This window comes from Podarcis liolepis (genome assembly GCF_965112155.1).
Source record: "Podarcis liolepis genome assembly, chromosome: Z".
Taxonomy (NCBI): domain Eukaryota; kingdom Metazoa; phylum Chordata; class Lepidosauria; order Squamata; family Lacertidae; genus Podarcis; species Podarcis liolepis.
This window is the reverse complement of record NC_139570.1, coordinates 2,762,190-2,783,363: the sequence shown is the minus strand read 5'-3', so window position 1 is coordinate 2,783,363 and position 21,174 is coordinate 2,762,190. Positions and strand designations below refer to the sequence as shown.

The 21,174-nt window shown below is 46.0% G+C and overlaps 1 protein-coding gene and 1 long non-coding RNA gene across 5 annotated transcripts in view; one reads left to right on the top strand and one right to left on the bottom strand.

The window, feature by feature from the left end:
• The window catches only part of LOC310698881, a 42,866-nt gene that overhangs the window by 1,804 nt on the left and 19,888 nt on the right, over nt 1-21,174 (bottom strand). Inside the window, exons 3-5 of one of the 4 annotated variants that reach the window (XR_014521770.1) lie at nt 17,945-18,140; nt 10,615-10,702; nt 3,379-4,592 (exon numbers count right to left, since the gene is read on the bottom strand). This is a non-coding gene — a long non-coding RNA (uncharacterized lncRNA). Of the gene's footprint in view, nt 1-3,378; nt 4,593-10,614; nt 10,703-17,944; nt 18,141-21,174 lie in introns of those variants that run through there. The other 3 variants (XR_014521769.1, XR_014521767.1, XR_014521768.1) reach the window with 3 other exon arrangements.
• SLC6A14 (solute carrier family 6 member 14) overlaps nt 17,060-21,174 on the top strand; it is a 54,371-nt gene continuing 50,256 nt past the window's right edge. The window contains exon 1 of the mRNA XM_083486425.1: nt 17,060-17,632. Within this exon, the coding sequence (XP_083342551.1) occupies nt 17,447-17,632 (186 nt within the window). The 5' untranslated portion in view covers nt 17,060-17,446. The remainder of the gene's footprint in view (nt 17,633-21,174) is intronic.

The following is a 21,174-nucleotide window of genomic DNA, read 5'->3' as shown; positions in this document are numbered from 1 at the left end:
TCCCTATCTTTCTGAGTATTTATTGCATCAGCATACTGTGCTGGCAGTCAGAGGAAGGCTTTGGTCCCTCTCTCCCAACACTAGAGCTGGGAAGCTAAATGTGGGAAGATCCAGACCTACTTCACACAGCACAGAGTTCAGCTCTGGGACTCCCTCCCCCAGGAAACAGTGACGGCCACCAACTTGGATGGCTTCCAAAGAGGATTCAGTAGATAGCCATTGCAGAGAGGGCTTTCAATGGCTCCTGGCCACAATGGCTATGCTCTGCCTCCTCAGTTGGAGGTCTTCTGAATACCAGTTGCTGGAAACCACAGGGGAGGAGGGATCTCTTGTGCTGGAATACTGCCTGGGGGCTTCCGCCCTCTGGGTGCCTGATCAGCCACTGAGAGGACGAGAGGCTGAACTGCATGGGCCATTGGCATGACCCAGCTGCATGGCTCTTCCTGTGTTCTTTAAAAAAACAAACGCATTTGTAATTTTACATTACATAGGTTCACATTCAAATTAATATTACCATACAATAGTCATCAACTTCCCTCCCCCCCCCATTCCATGGTTCGTTTTAGTTTTCCGTTACGACTGCATATGCTAATTAAATAATAATAATTTCCCCCATTATATCTTCACTTAATTTAAACTGCTGGATCTATTCTAACCCTGCTAACATTTTCATCAGTTTCCAATGATTCTACAAATGTTTTCCAATCTTCCTTAAAGGCTCTTCCCATGTTCTGAGGCACAGGGCTGCCCTGCCACAGCAGGAAGTTGATGCCACTGTCGCCTGCAACCCTTTGCTTGTCTTGCTGGCAAATCAAGCTAAGACCGAGGCTTCCTTCTGTGGGCATGGCAGGTGCAGCCACCATCTGCCCCACAACAGGACTCTGAGCCATCTGAGCCTCCAAACCTTCTCCCAGTGCAGGTTCCAACCCTAGCCCTGGTTTCTCACAGGCACTTAGTTGGCCACAGTGAGAACAGGATGCTGGACTCAATGGGCAACCAACCTCCATTTCTTCTTTTCTTTACATATAAATTCCAGCTTTCAAATTTGCTATACGTACATTTCTCTTTAAACTTTGGCTTCCCGCCTTTCCATCCCTGCTGCTCTTAATCCCGTCCCTTTTACATACTGCATTCTGATAAACGTTTCAGCTAAGACATATTATTCTATTTCAAATATTATCATTTTAAATCCTGCACACAGTTTCAACTGATTATGATATCATTGCCAAATAGATCATTGCCAGAAACAAAAACCTTTGATAATTTCAAGCAGCTTGCTTGGAGCAAATGTGAGCTATATTCTCTGCATGTTCTTTTAACAGAGATGTAGTTTATTTTACTCTTTTTCTACTGGCCTAATGTCTATCACTTAAAATTATGGTTGCATTTTTATGTAGAAAAGCAGTTACTAGTAAATCATCAGTGAATGTCTTGAGCATAACTACTCTGACCTTGGCGGATTTAAAGCTACTTTCTCACACTATCATTCGTTGCATTTTTGTTCTAAAAATGTGAAGAGCACACAGCAGAAAGTGGCGAAATAATGTGGCCAGTTCTGTCAAGCACTCAACATTTAATGCAAAACTAGCTGCAACTTTCAAAATAATCCAGATTTACTTTGAAAACCACCTTCAGTTTCTGTTAGGGGAAAAAGTGGGATGATGATGATAATGATAATAATGATAAATGGACAGGCTGCTTGGACGAGTGAAACCACCTGTCTTCTTTATCCTTGTCCATCCTGGCTGATAAAAGCAAGACGGGAAGGGCTGAGTGATGGGTTCTGCGGGGTGGTGAATGCTTCCCACGCCCACCGAAAGAGGCGGTCATTAAACCGCTTCTTTAAAAAACATCTTTAGACCTGGCCAATATGGCCAACTATCACCCAGTCTCAAATCTTCCATTCTTGAACAAGGTGATAGAGCGAGTGGTTGCTGAACAACTCCAGGCACGCCTGGAAGAAGCAGACCATTTGGATCCCTTCCAGTCAGGATTCAGGCCTCATCATTGGGCCGAAACTGCCTTGGTCTCACTGGTCGATGATCTCCAGTGGGCTAGGGACAAAGGTGAGAGCTTTTTCCTAGTTCTGCTGGATCTCTCAACCGCTTTTGATACCATCAACCATAACATCCTTGTGGACCGTCTAGAGGGGCTGGGAGCTGGGGGCACTGTTATTCAGTGGTTCCGCTCCTTTCTCCTGGCCATGTTCAGAAAGTGGTAGTAGGGGATGAGTGTTCAGACCCCTGGGTTCTCACTTGTGGGATGCCTCAGGGTTCTGTCCTCTCCCCATGCTTTTAACATCTACTTGCAGCCACTGGGAGAGATCATCATGGGGTTTGGGCTGAATGGTCATCAGTATGCAGATGATACCTAGCTCTACCTCTCTTTCAAATCAGAACCAGTGAAGGTGCTGTGTGAGTGTCTGAAGGCGGTTGGAGGATGGATGGCAGCTAACGGATTGAGGTTGAATCCTGATAAGACAGAAGTACTGTTGGGGGACAGGGGGCAGGCTGGTGTGGAGGACTCCCTGGTCCTGAAGGGGGTAACTGTGCCCCTGAAGGACCAGGTGCGCAGCCTTGGAGTCATTTTGGACTCACAGCTGTCCATGGAGGCGCAGGTCAAAGCTGTGTCCAGGGCAGCTGTTTATCAGCTCCATCTGCTACGCACGCTGAGACCCTACCTGCCCGCAGACTGCCTTGCCAGAGTGGTGCATGCTCTAGTTATCTCCCGCTTGGACTACTGCAATGTGCTCTACATAGGGCTACCTTTGAAGGTGACTCAGAAACTGCAATTAATCCAGAATGCAGCAGCTAGACTGGTGACTGGGAGTGGCCGCCGAGACTATATAACACCGGTCCTGAAAGCTCTTTATTGGCTCCCAGTACGTTCCGAGGACAATTCAAAGTGTTGTTGCTGACCTTTAAAGCCCTAAACGGCTTGAGTCCTGTATCATCGCTGTCAACTTTTCCACTTTCTTGTGCAGAATGCTATTTGGGATAAGGGAATTTCCCTTAAAAAAAGAGAAACGTTGACAGCTATGTCCTGTATACCTGAAGGAGCGTCTCCACCCCCATCACCCAGCCCGGACACTGAGGTCCAGCGCTGAGGGCCTTCTGGCGGTACCCTCACTGTGAGAAGTGAGGTTACAGGGAATCAGGCAGAGGGCCTTCTCAGTAGCGGCGCCTCCCCTGTGGAATGCCCTCCCAGCAGATGTCAAGGCAGTAAACAACTATTTTACTTTTAAAAGACAACTGTTTAGGGAAGTTTTTAATGTCTGACACTGTATTGTTTTTAATATTCAGTTGGAAGCCACCTAGAGTGGGCGATGTATAAATTTTGTTGTTGTTGTTGTTGTTGTTGTTGTTGTTGTTGTTGTTGTTGTATTCCAGAAAGGGCTTGCATTCATCCACAAATAGTCTGCCATGTTAATTTCTTATTTTTGCGGTTAGGTTTCACCAGTTCCACATAGTCCATTAGCTTCAAAATCCATTCTTCTTTCGTCTGCGTTTTCTCTTCTTTCCAGTTCTGAGCGTACAAAATTCTAGCTGCTGCTGTTGCAAAGGTAAGTTAATCATTTCTTGGGGACCTTATTATCCCTAAAAGAAAGGCCTCAGGACTCTGGGTAATTACCACTTGGCACCACCCTCAATTTTCATCCACCCCCTACCATTTTTGCCAAGACACACCATCCCTATCTTTGTCACCTGCACTGTCCTGATCTTAAAGCCCAGTGACCATCTGGACTCAGGGGCTGCACTCTCCAGCCAAGGATCCAGACCAGGTTCGGAGCCCTCAGAAGAAGCTCCTCTATCACCTGATCCCGTAGGTCAGAGGCAGGGCCCTGGCAAGTAGCTTCCCCTGAGCCTGTGGAACCACCAGTCCAGGCAGGAGAAGGAGTGCCTACATCAGGCTACAGGGCTGCTAGCTCTTTAAGGTTCCAAGTTATCCCCAAGGAGGCAGAGCCTGGGAGAGGAGAGAGCGCAGGCGGAAGATGGTGCTGCCTCTCCTTCACCTTCACAGCTTATATGCTCCAAAAGTCAAAAGTCTTTTGTGTCTCCCTTAAGTCTTGGAATACATCAGCTGGGTCACAAAGAGGAGGTACCGTAGAAATTTCCAGACCTTGTTTGCTAAATCAAAGGAAATAAGAGAATTTCCAAGCAGATGCTTGGAACGTGGAAGGAAGTGTACTCCTTTTTTCACATCAAAGAACCCACAGAAGAGAGAAATTCTCATCAGAGAATATCCCAATACCTGTAGTTCGTGAGTTGGGGTTCTGCCTTATGCTTCTGAGTACAGTACTTTCAAAGTACATTCCCCCCCTCCTCAAGTTCTGGGCACTGTAGTTTATTAAGGGCTGCTGGGAATCCTAGTGAACTACAATTCCCAGAATTCTCGGGGGCAAGGAATGTACTTTGAATGTGCTTTGCAGTTATAGTGTGAACAAAGCCTCATGGAACAATTTTAACAAAGTACAGTTTCTCATTTAAATGTCAAATAAATGTTCTCACTCACCCTGTTAACAGCCATTCTTGGTTTATATGCCAGTGTATTCCTATTGCAGATTCCAACAGCGGCTTTTGTGACACAGAGTGCTGGACAGCATAGAAGTGACAGGTATCATGGTAGAAGGAAGTATAATCGTTTCATTTATTAGTTGCCTGTCACCCGAAGCTCTGCACATGACTTACAGCAAATATAGAAAAGCAATGTGGTTGTGGGTGTGTTCCAAATGCTTCTGTGTCTACTTTCATCCATTTCAATGTAAATTGGTCCTAGAAGCTGTCAGCACGTGACAGAGGCCACACGCCAGGAACAGCTTCGACTGGCTGGCTAAACCAGGGGAGGGTAGCCAATGGGTCTCAAACCCTCGGTGAGTTAGGGACTTCACCTGCATGCAAAGACAGGCTCCGGAGGATGGAGCAGATGGGACCAATAATGGGTCCAGTGGTTAAGGAGGCGGTTCCTGCATGTGCTGGAGTGGGAATTGAGGGGCAGGTGAGGTTTGTCCACCTGGGAAGGGAGCCCATCTGGGAAAAGGAAAACTCTGATCCTAAACCTCCTCTGTCTTGTGGGATATCTTCAGAAGAAGGAAAGGCCAAGGAGTAAACCCTACACAATGCGGAGTGGAGTCCATAAGGCAGTTGGCTGTCACCTTGTGTGCCTCCTTCCTGCAACTCCTGCAGCCACGCTGGTGCCTAATGCATTGCTCTGCTTTCCTCTAGACCCCATCAGCGAGGCCGAGAGGGGGGTCCTATCGTCTGGACAGCCCAAGACCACCAGACACACTGCCCAGGCTTATGCCCTGGGGAGGTCACTTCGCTGCTGCTAGCCCAGTGGTTTGGCTTCAGCCCCCAAGGCACACGCCATGGTCTCTTGAGACAGAGGGATGACCACAACAGCCCTTTCTCCTTTTCAAATTCACATTTTAGCTGGCTGGCTTAAAGCATCATAATATTTTTTCACTTTTTTGACTGCCCTTTTGGGAAAATCCAGTACATCGCAAACCATGCATTTCCAAAATTAATTTCCTAACGAGTTACATGTGCGCAGAGAAACAAATCCCCACAATGAACCAAGGTTTCCTGGCTTAGATCCTGTGGACTTCACAGCAAACCCAGCCTTAAGGATTTGTATGCCTACTTCCCCTCTTGCCCATGTGCCCAGTGGAAAAATGGGGAATCTTTGGCACAAGAAGTGGCAGAGCACCAAAGAGACATATTGGGGTCTGGGCAGGCTCTCCGCCAGTGGCAAGGAATGGCTTGTGCATCGCCATGGAAAGTCCAAGCCTTATAGTGATTGATGCATCTACGGGGGTGGCTGGGGTTGGGGGACACCAGTGGGCAGCTTCTGACAAGGCAGCAAAGATAGCAGCATGAGCATGAGCAACAGCAGATCCCTTGGCTACAAGGGAGTAAACACCCACAAGTTCAGCAAGGCAGGGGGAACGATGTCATGGGAGTAGGAGGGCTGTTTGCTCCCTGAACTTCACTCTTATCGGAGCTATGAAAGATCCAATCTACAATTTAATCAGAACAGTTCATGTCCATATCATTGCCTTTCACTAGAGCAGGTCTTCCCACACTTGGGTCTCCAGCTCTTTCTGAACTACAACTTTCATCACCCCCAGCTAGCAGCAGTAAGGGATGATGGGAATTGTAGTCCAAAAACAGCTAGAAACCCAATTGTATTCCTAACACAGGCACTTTTAACATTTCTGGCTGCTCTTCTGTGCAAATATATCTAAAAACTGCATTTAAAACAGAATTCATTTTTAGCATTGCCTGATGGATTTTCTTTTGGGGTCTGGGGTACAGCAGCTCTCCACCCAGGAATGCCCAGGAAGGGCTAGCGCCTTCTCATGGGAAGCGCAGGCATTTTAATGAATGACAGACATATGGGGGACCAGAGGATAATTTCTAACAAGGCAGCGATGAAAGGGGCATGAGCAACAGCATCCATTCGAGAAGATGTGCTAAGTTTGCTGGACTATTACCTGCACTATCAGTTATTTGATCAGCAGAGTTCAGGTCCGCAATATCACCTTTCACCAGTGTATGCAACAGGAAAATTGTCTCGCTAACACCACCATGGCAAACTGCAGCAGTGTAGGTGCTCCCTCAGCCACCTCACCCGATGCCTCACTCTGAAGAAGGATCCCTTGGCCCCTGGTGCCTGGCAAGGCTGGAAGACCAACAGCAGGTGGTGCCAGAGCCATGGACAGACAGAGTGTCTCATTCTAGTTTTGTCCCCATCATTCTCCCTGCTCAGTTCTACAAGGGCAGAATTGGGACTAAGTAGGAGAAGGCAGCTGACATCCAGAGTTGTTGCTTGTCCCAGCTTCAGGCAGGAAAGCAAGCAGGCAGGGGTTGGCACTGGGCAGAGAGAGTATGCAGGGCAGGGCTTCATACACCCAAATGGCTGCGCTTCCACTGCCCTTGGTCCTTCCTCAGGGAGGAGAGGGTGGCAGGGAGTCTCACTCAGTCGGTGAGCTGACGGGGACAACAGTAGGGTGGGCAAGTGGTACTGTACCCCAATACACCTTTCATGTATTATCTTGAGAAGAGTTGGGGGATGTGGGTCCTGTGATACATACTTCCACTTATGGTGGGAGCGTCCACTAGTAAAAGTTCCTGGTCTAGAGCTTTTGAATAAGTCTATAAAATTATTAAAGAACCTGTTCTAAATAAAGGTAAAGGGACCCCTGACCTTTAGGTCCAGTCGTGACCGACTCTGGGGTTGCGGCGCTCATCTCTCTTGAGGGAGCCGGTGTACAGCTTCCAGGTTATCTGGCCAGTAGGACTAAGCCGCTTCTGGCGAACCGGAGCAGCGCACGGAAACGCCGTTTACTTTCCCACCGGAGCAGTACCGTTTTATCTACTTGCACTTTGACGTGCTTTCGAACTGCTAGGTTGGCAAGAGCAGGAACCAAGCAACGGGAGCTCACCCCGTCGCGGGGATTCGAACCGCCAACCTTCTGATCGGCAAGACCTAGGCTCTGTGGTTTAACCCACAGCACCACCTGCGTCTCTCAAAAAAAACCTGTTCAGTTCACCCCCAAACTGGTACTGCTTCTCCCTGCCCCCCCCCAAAAAAAAACATTTGGAGACACTTTTATTTATTGGGTATTTGCTGCCACTCTTGACAAACACAAGGGCTGTACAATATGCTTAAAACGTCCACCTATTTTATTATATTGTTATAGCTTGTATTTTACTTCTAATGACAATTAGAGGATAGATGGCAGCTAACAGATTGAGGTTGAATCCTGACAAGACAGAAATACTGTTTTTGGGGGACAGGAGGCGGGTGGGTGTGGAGGACTCCCTGGTCCTGAATGGGGTAACTGTGCCCCTGAAGGACCAGGTGCACATCCTGGGAGTCATTTTGGACTCACAGCTGCCCATGGAGGCATAGGTCAATTCTGTGTCCAGGGCAGCTGTTTACCAGCTTCATCTGGTACGCAGAATGAGACCCTAGCTGCCTGCGGACTGCCTCGCCAGAGTGGTGCATGCTCTGGTTATCTCCCACTTGGACTACTGCCATGTGCTTTACGTGGGGCTACCTTTGAAGGTGACTACAACTAATCCAGAATGCGGCAGCTAGAATGGTGACTGGGGGCGGCCGCCGAGACCATATAACATTGGTACCAGAAGAACTGCATTGTTAGTACTATACAGTGGTACCTTGGGATGCGAATGGGATCCATTCTGGAGCCCCGTTCACATCCTGAACACAACGTAAGATAAAAAAATTCCTTCCAGTAGCACCTTAAAGACCAACTAAGTTAGTTCTTGGTATGAGCTTTCGTGTGCATGCACACTTCTTCAGATACACTGAAACAGAAGTTGCCAGATCCTTCTATATAGTGAGAAGGTGGGGAGGGGTATTACTCAGAAGGGTGGTGGGAATCGGAGATGGGCAGATAGCTGAGATGAGCCTGTTGACGACTCTTAACGACTGTAATAGGTCTTACAGGAAAAGGCAAGGGGTGAGAAGGTGAGAAATGGCTTAGTCATGTATAATGAGATAAGAATCCAATGTCTCTGTTCAGATCAGGTCTCTCCATTGTTTTAAGTTTGGTAATGAGTTGCAATTCAGCAGCTTCTCTTTCCAGTCTATTTCTGAAATTCCTTTGTAGTAAAACAGCTACTTTGAGATCTTGTATAGAATGTCCTGGGAGATTGAAGTGTTCTCCTACTGGTTTCTCTGTTTTGTGATTCTTGTGATTTTGTGATGCAACGGTGCGTCTGCGCATGCGTGTGTCATGTTTTGGCTCTTTCGCGCATGCACATGACATCATTTTGAGCGTTTGAACATGTGTGAGTGGCAAAGCCTGGAAGTAACGCGCTCCGTTACTTCTGGGTTGCCGCAGAGCACAACTTGAATGCGCTCAACCCGAAGCACTTTCAACCCAAGGTATAACTGTATAGGGAAGTTTGTAATGTTTGATGTCTCGCTGTGCTTTTATAATTTGTTGGAAGCTGCCCAGAGTGGCTGGGGCAACCCAGTCAGCTGGGTTGGGTACAAATAATAAAATTATTTGGGTGAACTTGAAAGCTTTCACCCTATTTTGTGCCATTTTTGTTGGCCTATGGCAGGTAAAGGAGGAACCTCTTAAATTATGTCATGTGAGCGTTGCACCCCTGAACGTCCCTTGCGTTCCCAGGCATCCCTATCTGATGGAACATCTTAAACTGTAAATTATAAGAACCGACAAGTTCCATTTTTCATCAAATCACTGGTGCCATCTGCAGGGGGGCCTGGGCACCAACAAAATTTTCACTGTGGGTGCCCGGCCTCCTCCTGCTGCCACCTGCTGCCTTACCTCCAGCTCTCCAGCCCTGCAGTGGCAACTGGATTGGGCCTCTGTCTTCACCACGGGGCCTTTGTTGGGGCCTGCTGCAGCTGCAGATGTGCACCCCAACTTCACCGCCCCACCCCTGCCATAACCCTGGAAGCATCATCTGAGGCCTCAGTCAGCGCGTCTGGGTCAAATCAGGCTACAGCTTTATCAACTACAGCTGTAAGAGGTTTGGCATAGGCATGGGGTAGACCATACTTCTTCCAGCCCACCTGCTGCAAGTACTTAATATGGGGTCACCAGGAGGGAGTTCTTGACCTACATCAGGAAGTAGCTGCCCCTCTGGATTGCACTTAGGAAATGCTGTGGACCTAGCCCATGCCTGGGCATCCAGACAGAACCATCACTGCTGGATCCTTTTAATGGGATACCTCATTTTCTGGAGGGGCAAGCAGAGGCTACAACTTCCGCTTGGTCCAAGACTACGCCTACCCAATGCCTAAACTGCCTACAAGGATGGAGAAAACCAGATGGCAGCAGCCAATTAGCCAAATGGGAAAATTCCAACCTGCTGCCAAATATGGTGATGGCCAATATCCCTGGCAAGGCCATTCAATGCAACACACAACAGAAAAATAGGGAGGGAGGATGATCCAGCAAAGGAGTGGCTGCCAAGGCCAGCCAAAGGCCCCATAGAGCCTTTCTTTTTTCTTTTTTCTTCTTTCGCTGTGTTTAATGTTTGTATTTTTGTATTGTATTTTGTGACTTTGTATTTTTCTTGTTTTTGTATTTTTCTTGAAATTTCTTTTATTGTTAAAACTTAATAAAATATTTATAAAAAAAATAAAAAATAAAAAATCCTGGGGGGGAGGGGGAGGCCCCATAGGAGGGGACTTGAGAAAAGCCAACAGGCCTGGTTGGGTCCACCCCCCAGGAGTGGACCACCCCAAGCCTGATCTCGATTGGCCAATTGTGTGAGCAGAATGAATCCAGTTCCCAGGTAGCAAGCTCAGTCCAGGGACGTCCTTTCCTGCCTGAAAAGTGTCCCAGGAAGTGGGGCCTCTGCTGCCAGAATCATGACAGCCCGCAACAGCCCCCACCTAAGAAGGTGAGTGGACTTGGAGAAATATCTCCAGAGGTGGATTTTGGGGAGCCAATCAGCTTGGTTGCACTGTGCACAGAGCTGCAGGGTCTCCACAACTATTATTTGGAATTGAGCACAGGAATCGGGATGCGAAGTTTGGCACTGCACAGGGTGTCACTGAAATTTGAGACCCCATGGTCTGCCACTTCTCGCTCACACACATACATACCGAGTGCAGAAATCTCCTGGGGTTCTGTCACTTAAGAACACACTGATGGGGAAATTCACATTTGAAGGCTTCCTTGTGTCAAAATCTCCTGTGTGCAAAAAATATAAATAGCATCTCAGGCAAGGAGGAAGCTGTGCTAGATAAATCTATCTATGAATTTTGAGCTTCCTCCATGTGGTATCCTTTGATCAGCCAAGGTGCAGCTTATTCATCACCAGCCCTGGCAGTGCCCTAACCTTTAATCCAATCCGCATTCTTTAGGGTTTCTGGGCTTACAACATGGTTCACAAAAACTTTCCAATAATGCAAATCTTTGTGCATATTGCACAAGTTGTTTGAGAATGGGAGTTTCACTGCCTGGAATTCTACCTGCTTCCTAGAATGCCCCCATAGGAGCATGAGGCTTATTCCCTATTCCAACATTGTCCTCACCTCTGTGCATAGATTCTAACTTTATGACTGACCTGAGAATTATCGTACAGTGGTATCTCAGGTTACAGACACTCCAGATTACAGACTCCGCTAACCTAGAAATAGTACCTCGGGTTAAGAACTTTGCTTCAGGATGAGAACAGAAATCGCACAGCAGTGGCACAGAGGCAGCAGGAGGCCCCATTAGCTAAAGTGGTGCTTCAGGTTAAGAACAGTTTCAGGTTAAGAACAGACCTCCAGAACGAATTAAGTTCTTAACCCGAGGTACCACTGTATTGTTCTTCTAAGTGAAGAACATCTGTGGGATGATATTGCCCCTTTTAACTCTTTTTAGCCACACTGGGTGGTACCTAAACTCAAGAAACATGGGAAATAAATCTTTGTATGAATAATAGACCATACAATTCTATAGCAAGCTGTTCCCACAGCAGTCAACCAGATGCCTCTGGGAAGTCCACAAGCAGGACTTCCCCTGTTTTTAGTACTGTACCTAGCAACTGGCATTCAGAGGCAGACCTCCCTGAACACAGAGGCTTTATGCAGCCACCTTGGCTAATAGCTAATAACCCATCTTCCTCCACAACTGTGTCCAGTCCCCTTCTAAAGACATCTAAACCAGTGGCCACCACTGACTCCTGGGGCAGCAAATTCCAAGCATTAATTATGTGTCATGTGCAGAAGTACTTCACTGTGCCTGCCTTGAATCTACTCTCAGTCAGTTTCATTGTGTGACCTTGAGGTCTACTGCCATGAGAGAGGGAGAAGTTTTACAACTGTCACAGAAAACACAGGCAACTGCTAAAAATACCAGCATTCATCAACCAACCAGTTATATGACATTGTGAATATGAAAAGCTCCTTCTTTTAATCTCTTAATCTGGTTTCTCTCTTGATTATTTTTTTAAATGAACTTCCATCAGGACATGACACTTCACAGTTAACTAACTACTCTCTCTGTTTTAATTCTATATCTATCTATCTATCTATCTATCTATCTATCTATCTATCTATCTATCTAATCTATCTATCTATCATCTATATCTATATACACACATATATACAGTTTTATTAATTTTTTAATATATCAATTCCAACATTCATACAACATAACTTCTCATCTTATAAAATGTTTTAGACTTCCATCAATACCTCTGATGATTTCCCATTCTCTATCACTTATTCTGCATTTCTTAATTTCTATATTACATTTAATTATCTTTAACTAATAATTCTCCTCATAGTCTTTCTTGCAATATTTCAAATAGTTCACCTAACAAAACTTCTTGCAATCCTACTAGCATAATCTGTTCATGACAATTGCTTTTCAGATACTTTAAATTTATTCCAGTCTTCTGAGAATCTCTGGTCCTGCAGGTTTCGAATCCTACCTGTTATTTTATCTAACTCTGCATAGTCCATCAATTTCATCCTCCATTCTTCTTTCATTGGTAATTTTGTCTCTGTTTTAATTCTGGCCATTTATGGGTTCCAGTGTTTTAACACTGAGAGGTGTATGCCCATGGTTCAGAGCTTTAGGCCTGAAAGACGAACAGCCCATCTACCTCTCACTGTTCATCTGCTTAGTATCCATTGTGGAACAAAAAGTCTTCCACGTGCCAGGCAAACAGTGATGCTTTGCTGGAGGCCTGAATTCTTCTCAGCCTGCAGATGACTGCTAAGAGGATCATAGAATCCATTGTGGAAACATGGCATCACAGGAGTGCTTGAAAGTTTTCGTGCATGTTTTAGTAAAGGTAAAGGTACCCCTGCCCGTACGGGCCAGTCTTGACAGACTCTAGGGTTGTGCACCCATCTCACTCAAGAGGCCGGGGGCCAGCACTGTCTGGAGACACTTCCGCGTCACGTGGCCAGCGTGACAAGCTGCATCTGGCAAGCCAGCGCAGCACACAGAACGCCGTTTACCTTCCTGCTGGTAAGCGGTCCCTATTTATCTACTTGCACCCGAAGGTGCTTTCGAACTGCTAGGTTGGCAGGCGCTGGGACCGAACAACGGGAGCGCACCCCGCCAGGGGAATTCGAACCGCTGACCATGCGATCAGCAAGTCCTAGGCGCTGAGGTTTTACCCACAGCACCACCTGCGTCCCAATGCATGTTTTAGTACTCTGGTCCCTTTCCTATATACTTTCTTTTTTCAAAATAAAAATAACCCAGAGGTCTTTGATTCAAAATTCCTACCCACTGTTTTGTGGTGCTTCAGTGCACCTAATGCCATCTGGCTAAGGTAATCAAGAACTCTGGCCAAAAGTTTCAATATAAGGAATAATTCCTACTCGAGTTGAAAAGAAAAACGTAAGGTAAGCCAACTCAAAGCAGCAAGACCCTAAAACACATCTGCCTTACGTATTTTGAAAGTGATTAGCAGCCTGGTCTGATGTTAACTCAGAAGCAGTAGCGTAGTGGCAAATTCAGACGTGCAGAGTCATTTCATAATAGTCACAGCCAAGGCAATTTCTAAGATTACAAACCTGCTAAGATTCTAAAATAATCTCATGGCTATAGCATAATTATAACTATGGATGCATCGCAACCATCAGTGCAGCTCTCCCTGCGTTGCCTTTCAGCAACAACCATTTCTTGGGCACATGAGTACAAGGGCAAAGGATGTGGAGGGCTCCACTGTCTCCTCCTGGAGTGACTCCACTTGTGCCTTCCTTGAAGTTCCCTTGTATGCAACATGCACTGAAGCACCTTGTGTTTTCCGGGGTCCTGAATGCTCAGCTTTGGCACATTCAGAAATACTCCTCCTGCGGATGAGCTCTCATAGGCACCATGATATGCAAAGGTCTTGTTCCTTTAAGACCACATAGAACCTTAATTCTCAATAATGATGGAATTCAAGGTGGAGAATACTTTTATTTTGATGCATCTTTATTATTTGTAAAGGGAACCTTTGTATGAGTTAACACTTTATTATCCCTTCGGAGCTGCGCTGTATCTCTGTACTTTTATCCTTCCAGGTTGTGATGCTTATGGTTTACATCTTATACTCTATACAAATCTATACAGTTTCTTTTTTTAATGACCATATGATTTAAATCACATGGTTTCCCTGCCAAGAAGCTTGGGAAGCATAGTTTACCTCCACAGAGCTACAATTCCAGGATCCTTTACAAACTACAGCTCCCAGGATTCTTTGGGAGAAAATAATGGGCTAAATAAGCTTTAAACATAGGTGTTCTGCACAGTCAGTGCCAGGTTATAGAAAGCCTTTGGACAAGACATCCTCTCTCTGACTGAGCCCCCTCCTCTCTGCAACAAGTCCAGGGGGCTGTTGCCAGAGTCAGAATCCTAGTGGCAGTACCTAGGGAAATGCTGGTTTCTTGAGGCTGTGCTTGAGCCCAAAGAATCCCTTACTCTAAACACGATTAAGGTTGATTCATAGTCGGTGGCTACCAACAGAAAGAATGACATCACATTTACACTAATTTGGGGTTTCTCATTGACATGTTTGCCCAAAGTAAGCCTCCATAGGGCACAGAAGATAAGCATCAGTGGTTTGGTCCAGGCCTCAGTGATTCATTTGTTTTCAAGCTGTCACTTGAAGTACACAAAATACAGTTTCTGAAAGGAAAACAATAATAAGAGCTTTGAGAATTCTGGAGGTGATCCAGCTCCATTTGTGAGATGGAACAGTTTCATTAGATTAGGCTTCTCTGGGAAGCACAAATCATTTTAGGAAGCATACTGATCTACTCTTAAAGGTTTTGAAGAACATATGGATCCATCTTCAGCTGTGTCAGACCATTGGTCCATAATGGAGCAACAGTAGTTCCCTGGTAGAAGACCTGGCAAATGATCTGAGGTTCAATCCCCAGTATCTCCAGGTAGGGCTGAGAGAGACCCCTGCCTGGAATCCTGGAGAGCCACTGCTGCTGGTCAGTGTAGACAATATGGATCTAGATTCACCAATCATCTGACTTGGTATAGGGCAGCTTCCCGTGTTTCTGGGTGCAGTTGGCTCAGGGTTTCTATCTAGCAGAGGCTCTCCACAGTTCCAGACAAGGGACATTCCCAGCCTTGCCTGGAGATGCTAAGGATTGTACTTCTTCATGGAATTGAAGAACAACATGGAATTGGCTGCCCCAAGGGACAGTGATGGCCACCAGCTTCAATGGCTTTCACAGAGGACCAGGCTATCTCAACAGCTGCTAGCCAGTATGGCCATGTTCTCCCTCCAGGGTCAGAGGCCACCTGCCTTTGAATATCAGTTGCTGGGACTCCCAAGTGGGGAGACTTGCTGTTGCCCTCAAGTCCTGTGGGTGCCCTTCCCATTAGGGCATCTGGTTGGCCACTGGAAGAACAAGATGCTGGACTAGATGGGCCCCCTTTGGCTGGGGGCCTCAAGAGGCATGTTACCCACCTGGGACCTTAATTATGGAGAGTCCTCAAGGACACTTTCAGCAATCCTGTGTTTGTAAGATTTTCAAGTTCCCAGTAGATAGCTCCACTATCCACTCTTAAGGTACAATCACTGGGCTCAAGACCATTGATCCAATGTGGCTTAATTCTGTGGTAGGATTTAGGTTTGCCTTCTTTAGGTGGGTTAAAGTGCTGTTACCCTGCTGCAACAATGCACTTTCAAAAAGAAGCCGGCTGCTGCATTTAGGCAAGTAACAGAGAATTGAATGGGCAAATGTTTGACCAATGAAACACCCCGCCAGCAAATGCTCAGTTAAACATCATCTAGAGGATCCAGGATAAACCGGGGATCCTTTTTTTATCTACTGTATTTATATCCTGGTTTTCTCTCCAAGGAACTCAAGGTGGTTCTACTGCTCCTCCTTTAATCCCCACAACATCCCTGTGTGGTAGGTTAGGCTCATAAGCTTCATGTCTGAGTGGAGATTTCACCCCTGGTTTTCCAGGTCCCAGTCCAACACTCTAACCACTACACTTTTTCTTTTTTAATGTGGCTCCAAACCCCCCTCCCCCCACGAACCACTTGAAAATTGCTGCTGGTCTTAGCAGACCACCTAGTAATTTTTCTGCCTCTTTTATCATTTGGAATGTGCTGTGTTAGGCACTGTATTTTTGTTAACTGAGTTTTTATTTCTAATATTGTATTTTGCTGTATCGCAGTCTGAATTCTATGGTATTATTTTTGCTGCCTCAAAGTTTTGACTTGTGAGGCCTGAAAATGTTTGTTCTGGTTCAGCTGTGTTTGGACTGCTTGTGCCCATCAAGGGAAACAAGGAAGTCAGGTGTGGTAATCTTAGAACTTGGCACTGCTGTGCTGTACATTTCCTGCAGGTAAGATTACATGGAGCTGGTGTATGTGTGTGTTTGTGCAGAGGAATTAAGATGCCTAATTTATCTTCATGACTAAGTCCACGTTACACTGCAGAAGGTAAATTCACTTTGTCACTCAAACAAGTGCCAAAGAATGTTAGTCCTGTACATTTTGCCTCTACAGCTGGTGGCAGATATGAAAGGGTGGAGTGAGTTCTGAATGGCTTCATTTGATGCATTCCTGAACTAAGTGCTCTTTGTGCAATGCAGGACATGAAGAATTTGGGGCATCCCCATTTTGAGTGGGGCTTGTGCAATAGAGAGTAGGAATAGCATACCTTGAAAGAGAGTGAAGTGGACTTGTGTTGGACTGGTGATTATGACAAGCACTATAACTTTCTACAGGGAAACACCTTTTCCCCAAGCACACTCAGAACCTTTGGAAAGCCATGCATCTGACCACAAAATTTCAAAATGCTGTTATGTTGCTGAATAAAATGGAAAGTTTGGAGGAAACATGGAAAGCTCAGAAACCCAGCAACCAAAATAAGTTTGCTGTGGAAAGTCTGTACTGAGAATAATGTTGATCTTAGCAAGTCAAGCACTAGAGGAAGAAGGAACAGCAATTCCCTCAGTGTCATTAAATAACAATCTTACTTCCTCATGAAAGGGGCATAAGGACAACAGGTTAGGAAGGGACACCCAATCATCACTCAGAGGCATCCCTCTGACTAATTTCATTGTTTGCTCATTTTGAAGTAGCTAATGAGGTAAACCTGGTGTCATAAAGGTAGATGCAGCTGAAGCTTTTCAAAGAAGCCAGCCAGTGGGAGCCATGAGTGCCATTTAGCCAGAACCTGAGTCAGGTGGCAGGGAGAGGATCCTAGTGGTGTGGGCATTTCCTGTTCCATTTCCTTGGGAGATGGGACATCTTCTGGGGGTTTTCCACATGAAGCCCCGCCTGCCAAAGACAACCCTCGAACATGATCCAAGGTCATAGAAGCCCATGCTTAGAACTGGCCAGCAATCCTTTAGTCAAGCCACTTACTGGGTGGGGATTTAGAATGTTGAACGGCACCCGCTGTGCATCAGCTGGGTGCTTAGGCAGGCATTGCTCTCAACTCTCAGCCCCCAGGGGTCACCCAGTGCATGGTGGGCCTCCCTCTCTCCCTCTTAGCCTCCAGCAGTCCAGAACTTGGCAGCATGAAGGCTCTGCCCCCCAAAATGTGGGACCAGGGCTTGCTGTGGTTGTGGACCCTCAGCCAGAAAGGACAGAATAATGCTTCAGGAACCGGGACTGGCGAGCCAGGTCCAGAGGCTCAGGCCTGGAACAAAGTAGGTGCTTGATTTTCATCCCTATATAGGGTTACTGGGTTGGCATGCTTCAGACAGGAGCAAAAAACTGGTGTGTAATTCAGAGGGTAGGGCTGAGGTGAGAGGAAAGTTTTTTCACCTGGGGCCCACATGATGTTCCACCTGGCACCACTGTCTGCTTCATGCTCAAGTGAGCAGGGACCTTAGATGTTCATGCCCAGATACTAAACCACAAAATGAAGAACCGTCATCATGTTCTTGAATGACTCTCCTCTGCCTTTTTCCTGCAGAGCATCAAAGTCAACACAGAGTAATTCTTTTTCTGACTAGCACCTTTAGAATTTGGTGAGTACTGCTGTGTGGTTTGTCCCACATCAGTTCCTAGACTTCCACTTGGAACAGCACAGCTCCCAAGAGTGATAAGGATCTTTGGGGCAGGCTCCTTTTCTGGAAGACAAAATTTGACTTCTTTCTTTCTTTACTATATTTCTGTCCCATCCTTCCTCCCCAAGGAGCTGGTGACAGCAAACTACAAAGTAAGAAAACAAGGGAATTAAAAACAAAACAAAACAAATAAAAAAAATCAAATGCACCACAGGACATTTTAAAAATTACAGTATCTAAGAAGAATGACAAACAGTTGCACACCCTCACACTTAATAATTTCAAGTTTCTTCGAGCCATCAAATGATTGGGTGGAGAGAAATGTTCTTAAATTCCTTCTGAATGTTAACAGAAGGGAGGAAAAGAAGAGAAACATCCCTTACCAGGGTGGGCATTTCACCAATGGGGGGCCACCACTGAGAAGGACCTGCTGTGGTCAACAGGCAGCAGGCAGCACTGAACCCACCACCACTGGGGTCTCCCCTTCTGATCCTAGGACCCAAGATGGGAGGCATTAGGAGAGGCACTCCTTTAGGCACTTGGGTACCTAAAAATTATATTATCAGAGAGAGAGCTAGACTTGAATCCTTCTCTCTAGGCATCATTGCAAGATACACAGCAGGTATATGGAGCCTGATTTCAATATAAGAGATGCCCCCCTCTACCCTTGCCTTTGACAGAAAAGGTGTCTTGTTTTGTCACCCTCTTTCATCTATAACTGTTCTGTTCCACTTGGAATGGTCTTTACTTGTTGTATCATTATAATAGTTCTACCTGTTTTCCTAACTGTGCAATATGTTGGTATAATCCACATTGGGACAGGTGTTTCCTGCTTGGCAGGGGGTTGGACTCGATGGCCCTTGTGGTCTCTTCCAACTCTATGATTCTATGTTCTATTCTATGTTCTATGATGAAGGGTGGGCAAGAAATAATGTATCTATATTTATAAATTTATTTTTAATTTTTGGACATTGTAGATTTGTCCTGGTCTGGCGCACATGTAATGTATATATTTGTTTCTTGGGGAGGAGGAGTAGACAGAGCTTTATATTTTATATAAGTTTATTTAAGTGTTTTATATAAGATTCCCCTGCGATCTTCAGACTGTATATAATTTTTATAGTGATTTTATTTATTATTATATTATTATTTATTACTTTTATCAGTTGCTTTTTTGCGATCAAATGTCTCAAAATAACTTGACGGAAATCAAACACAGCACAGCTGAAAACAGTTTAAAGCCATGCTAAATTTAAAACATTGATGGTAGGTAAAATGTTCATCTAGCAACCTAATAATACAGACCACGTCCTGCCCACCTACTGAAACAAGCAACGCCACAGGAGGTAACCCTTACTTAACTGAAAGCCTTGGCCAGCAGAAACATGTAAAAGCTGTACAAAGATGGCACCCGGCAATTCTCCCTGGGAAGAGCACTCCACAGGTAGGGGGCCACGCCTCAAGAGGCCTGGTCTCGTATTGGGGCATTTCCAAAGAGACATTGTTGGATAAATTTAAAAAGTGGTTCCTAGACTGGAGGTATCCCTCCTAGAAACCTAAAAGAAAAGGATGCAAGCTCCAAGTGAGAAGATAGGCCTTTATTAAAATACAGTGGTACCTTGAGATGCGAACAGGATCCGTTCCGGAGCCCCGTTCGCATCCTGAAGTGAAAGCAATCCGTGTCCGTGCGTCTGTGCGTGCACAGGTTGCGTTTTGCTGCTTCTGTGCATGTCATTTTGACCGTCTGCACATGCACGCACGGCGAAACCTGGAAGTAACGTGCTCCATTACTTCCAGGTCGCTGTGGAGCGCAAGCCGAAAATACTTAACTTTAAGCACATTTATCCTGAGGTATGACTGTACAAATGCAAACAGGGCCAGCCCCAAAAGCAAGGAGGAGGCTGCAAAGAACCACATCCAAAGCCATGGGTTTTTCTTGTTTTTACACTTCCAGATTGCACACATCATTTCTATTCAATACTCAAAGGATCACAGCAATCTTAGCTGTTGCAACCTAGTGTCACCATCCTGGACCAGTCAAAGTCATTTGACTCTTCAGATCAGCCCTCACCATAATATCATGTGATTACATCTAACCATTCTTCAGCGTCTTTCTCTGTTAAGACTTTAACTAATTTTCCTGCTGGTTAAAAGTCTTCCAATGTCGCCTTTCATCCGTCTGCAAAACAATTCAAGATTAATCACAATTACTGTGTCCAGCTGATTCTTTTTTTGTGCACCAGCTTATTCTTTTCAATGTTCTGTAACGGACATTAGCTACTTACAGTACCTAAAAGCAGCTAGTTCTGTACTGTAAGAGGCAGGTACAGGCTCTTTCAGTTTAGCTAGGCCATAGACTCAAAATAAAACATAATAACCAAAATACAGTTTTATGAAAATATTATTTTTCCAACAACATCCCAAACTCACTCTTGGTGGAGAGGAGTCTGTTAATGTCTCATTATCTTTGTCATCAGATAATGCATCTTTTTGTACGCCCTTACCCTTATTCACCATTTCCTTATCATCTGGGGCAGCAAGTCTGTACATTCTCATGCACACCTACCCTAAACTAATCTCCATTTCCTCGTTGTTCCTTTCCCTTATCAATGATTCAAAGATCAGATTCTGTAGTTTAATAGCATCTATCGACATATCCATGGAGTCTGCAGGACACAGAGTTGCAAACCACACTTTGCCAACCTAGCACCCTCCAGGGGTTGATGTGCATGGTGGTCCATAACCTCTGGAGGGCACCAAGTTGCTGGAGGCTGCCATACATGGCACACTTTTTCCCTAGTCCAGGCTCCACCAACCAGATGTTTTTGACAACTCACATCAGCCCCTAGCAAAATATCTGGGGGTGCCATGCAGCGGCGTAGCGTGGGTTGTCAGCACCCGGGGCAAGGCAAGTAATTTGCGCCCCCTAACCCCTAACCTGCCGCCGCTGCCAGCTTCTTCTTGCTGCTGCCAGGTCTGGTCTGGTGTGGTTCTCTCCCGCGCTCAGCGCTGCGCTGGGCGGCCGCTGCACTGTCCCTCCCCCAGATAGTCCCTCGCTCTCTCTCCGCACCGCACGCCTGGGACCCCCACCCTCCACAGTGGGCGGCGACCCGGCGGCTCGGATCGGATTCGCACATCCAGCACTGCAGTGAGAGAGAGTGAGTGAGCCAGGTAGGGGC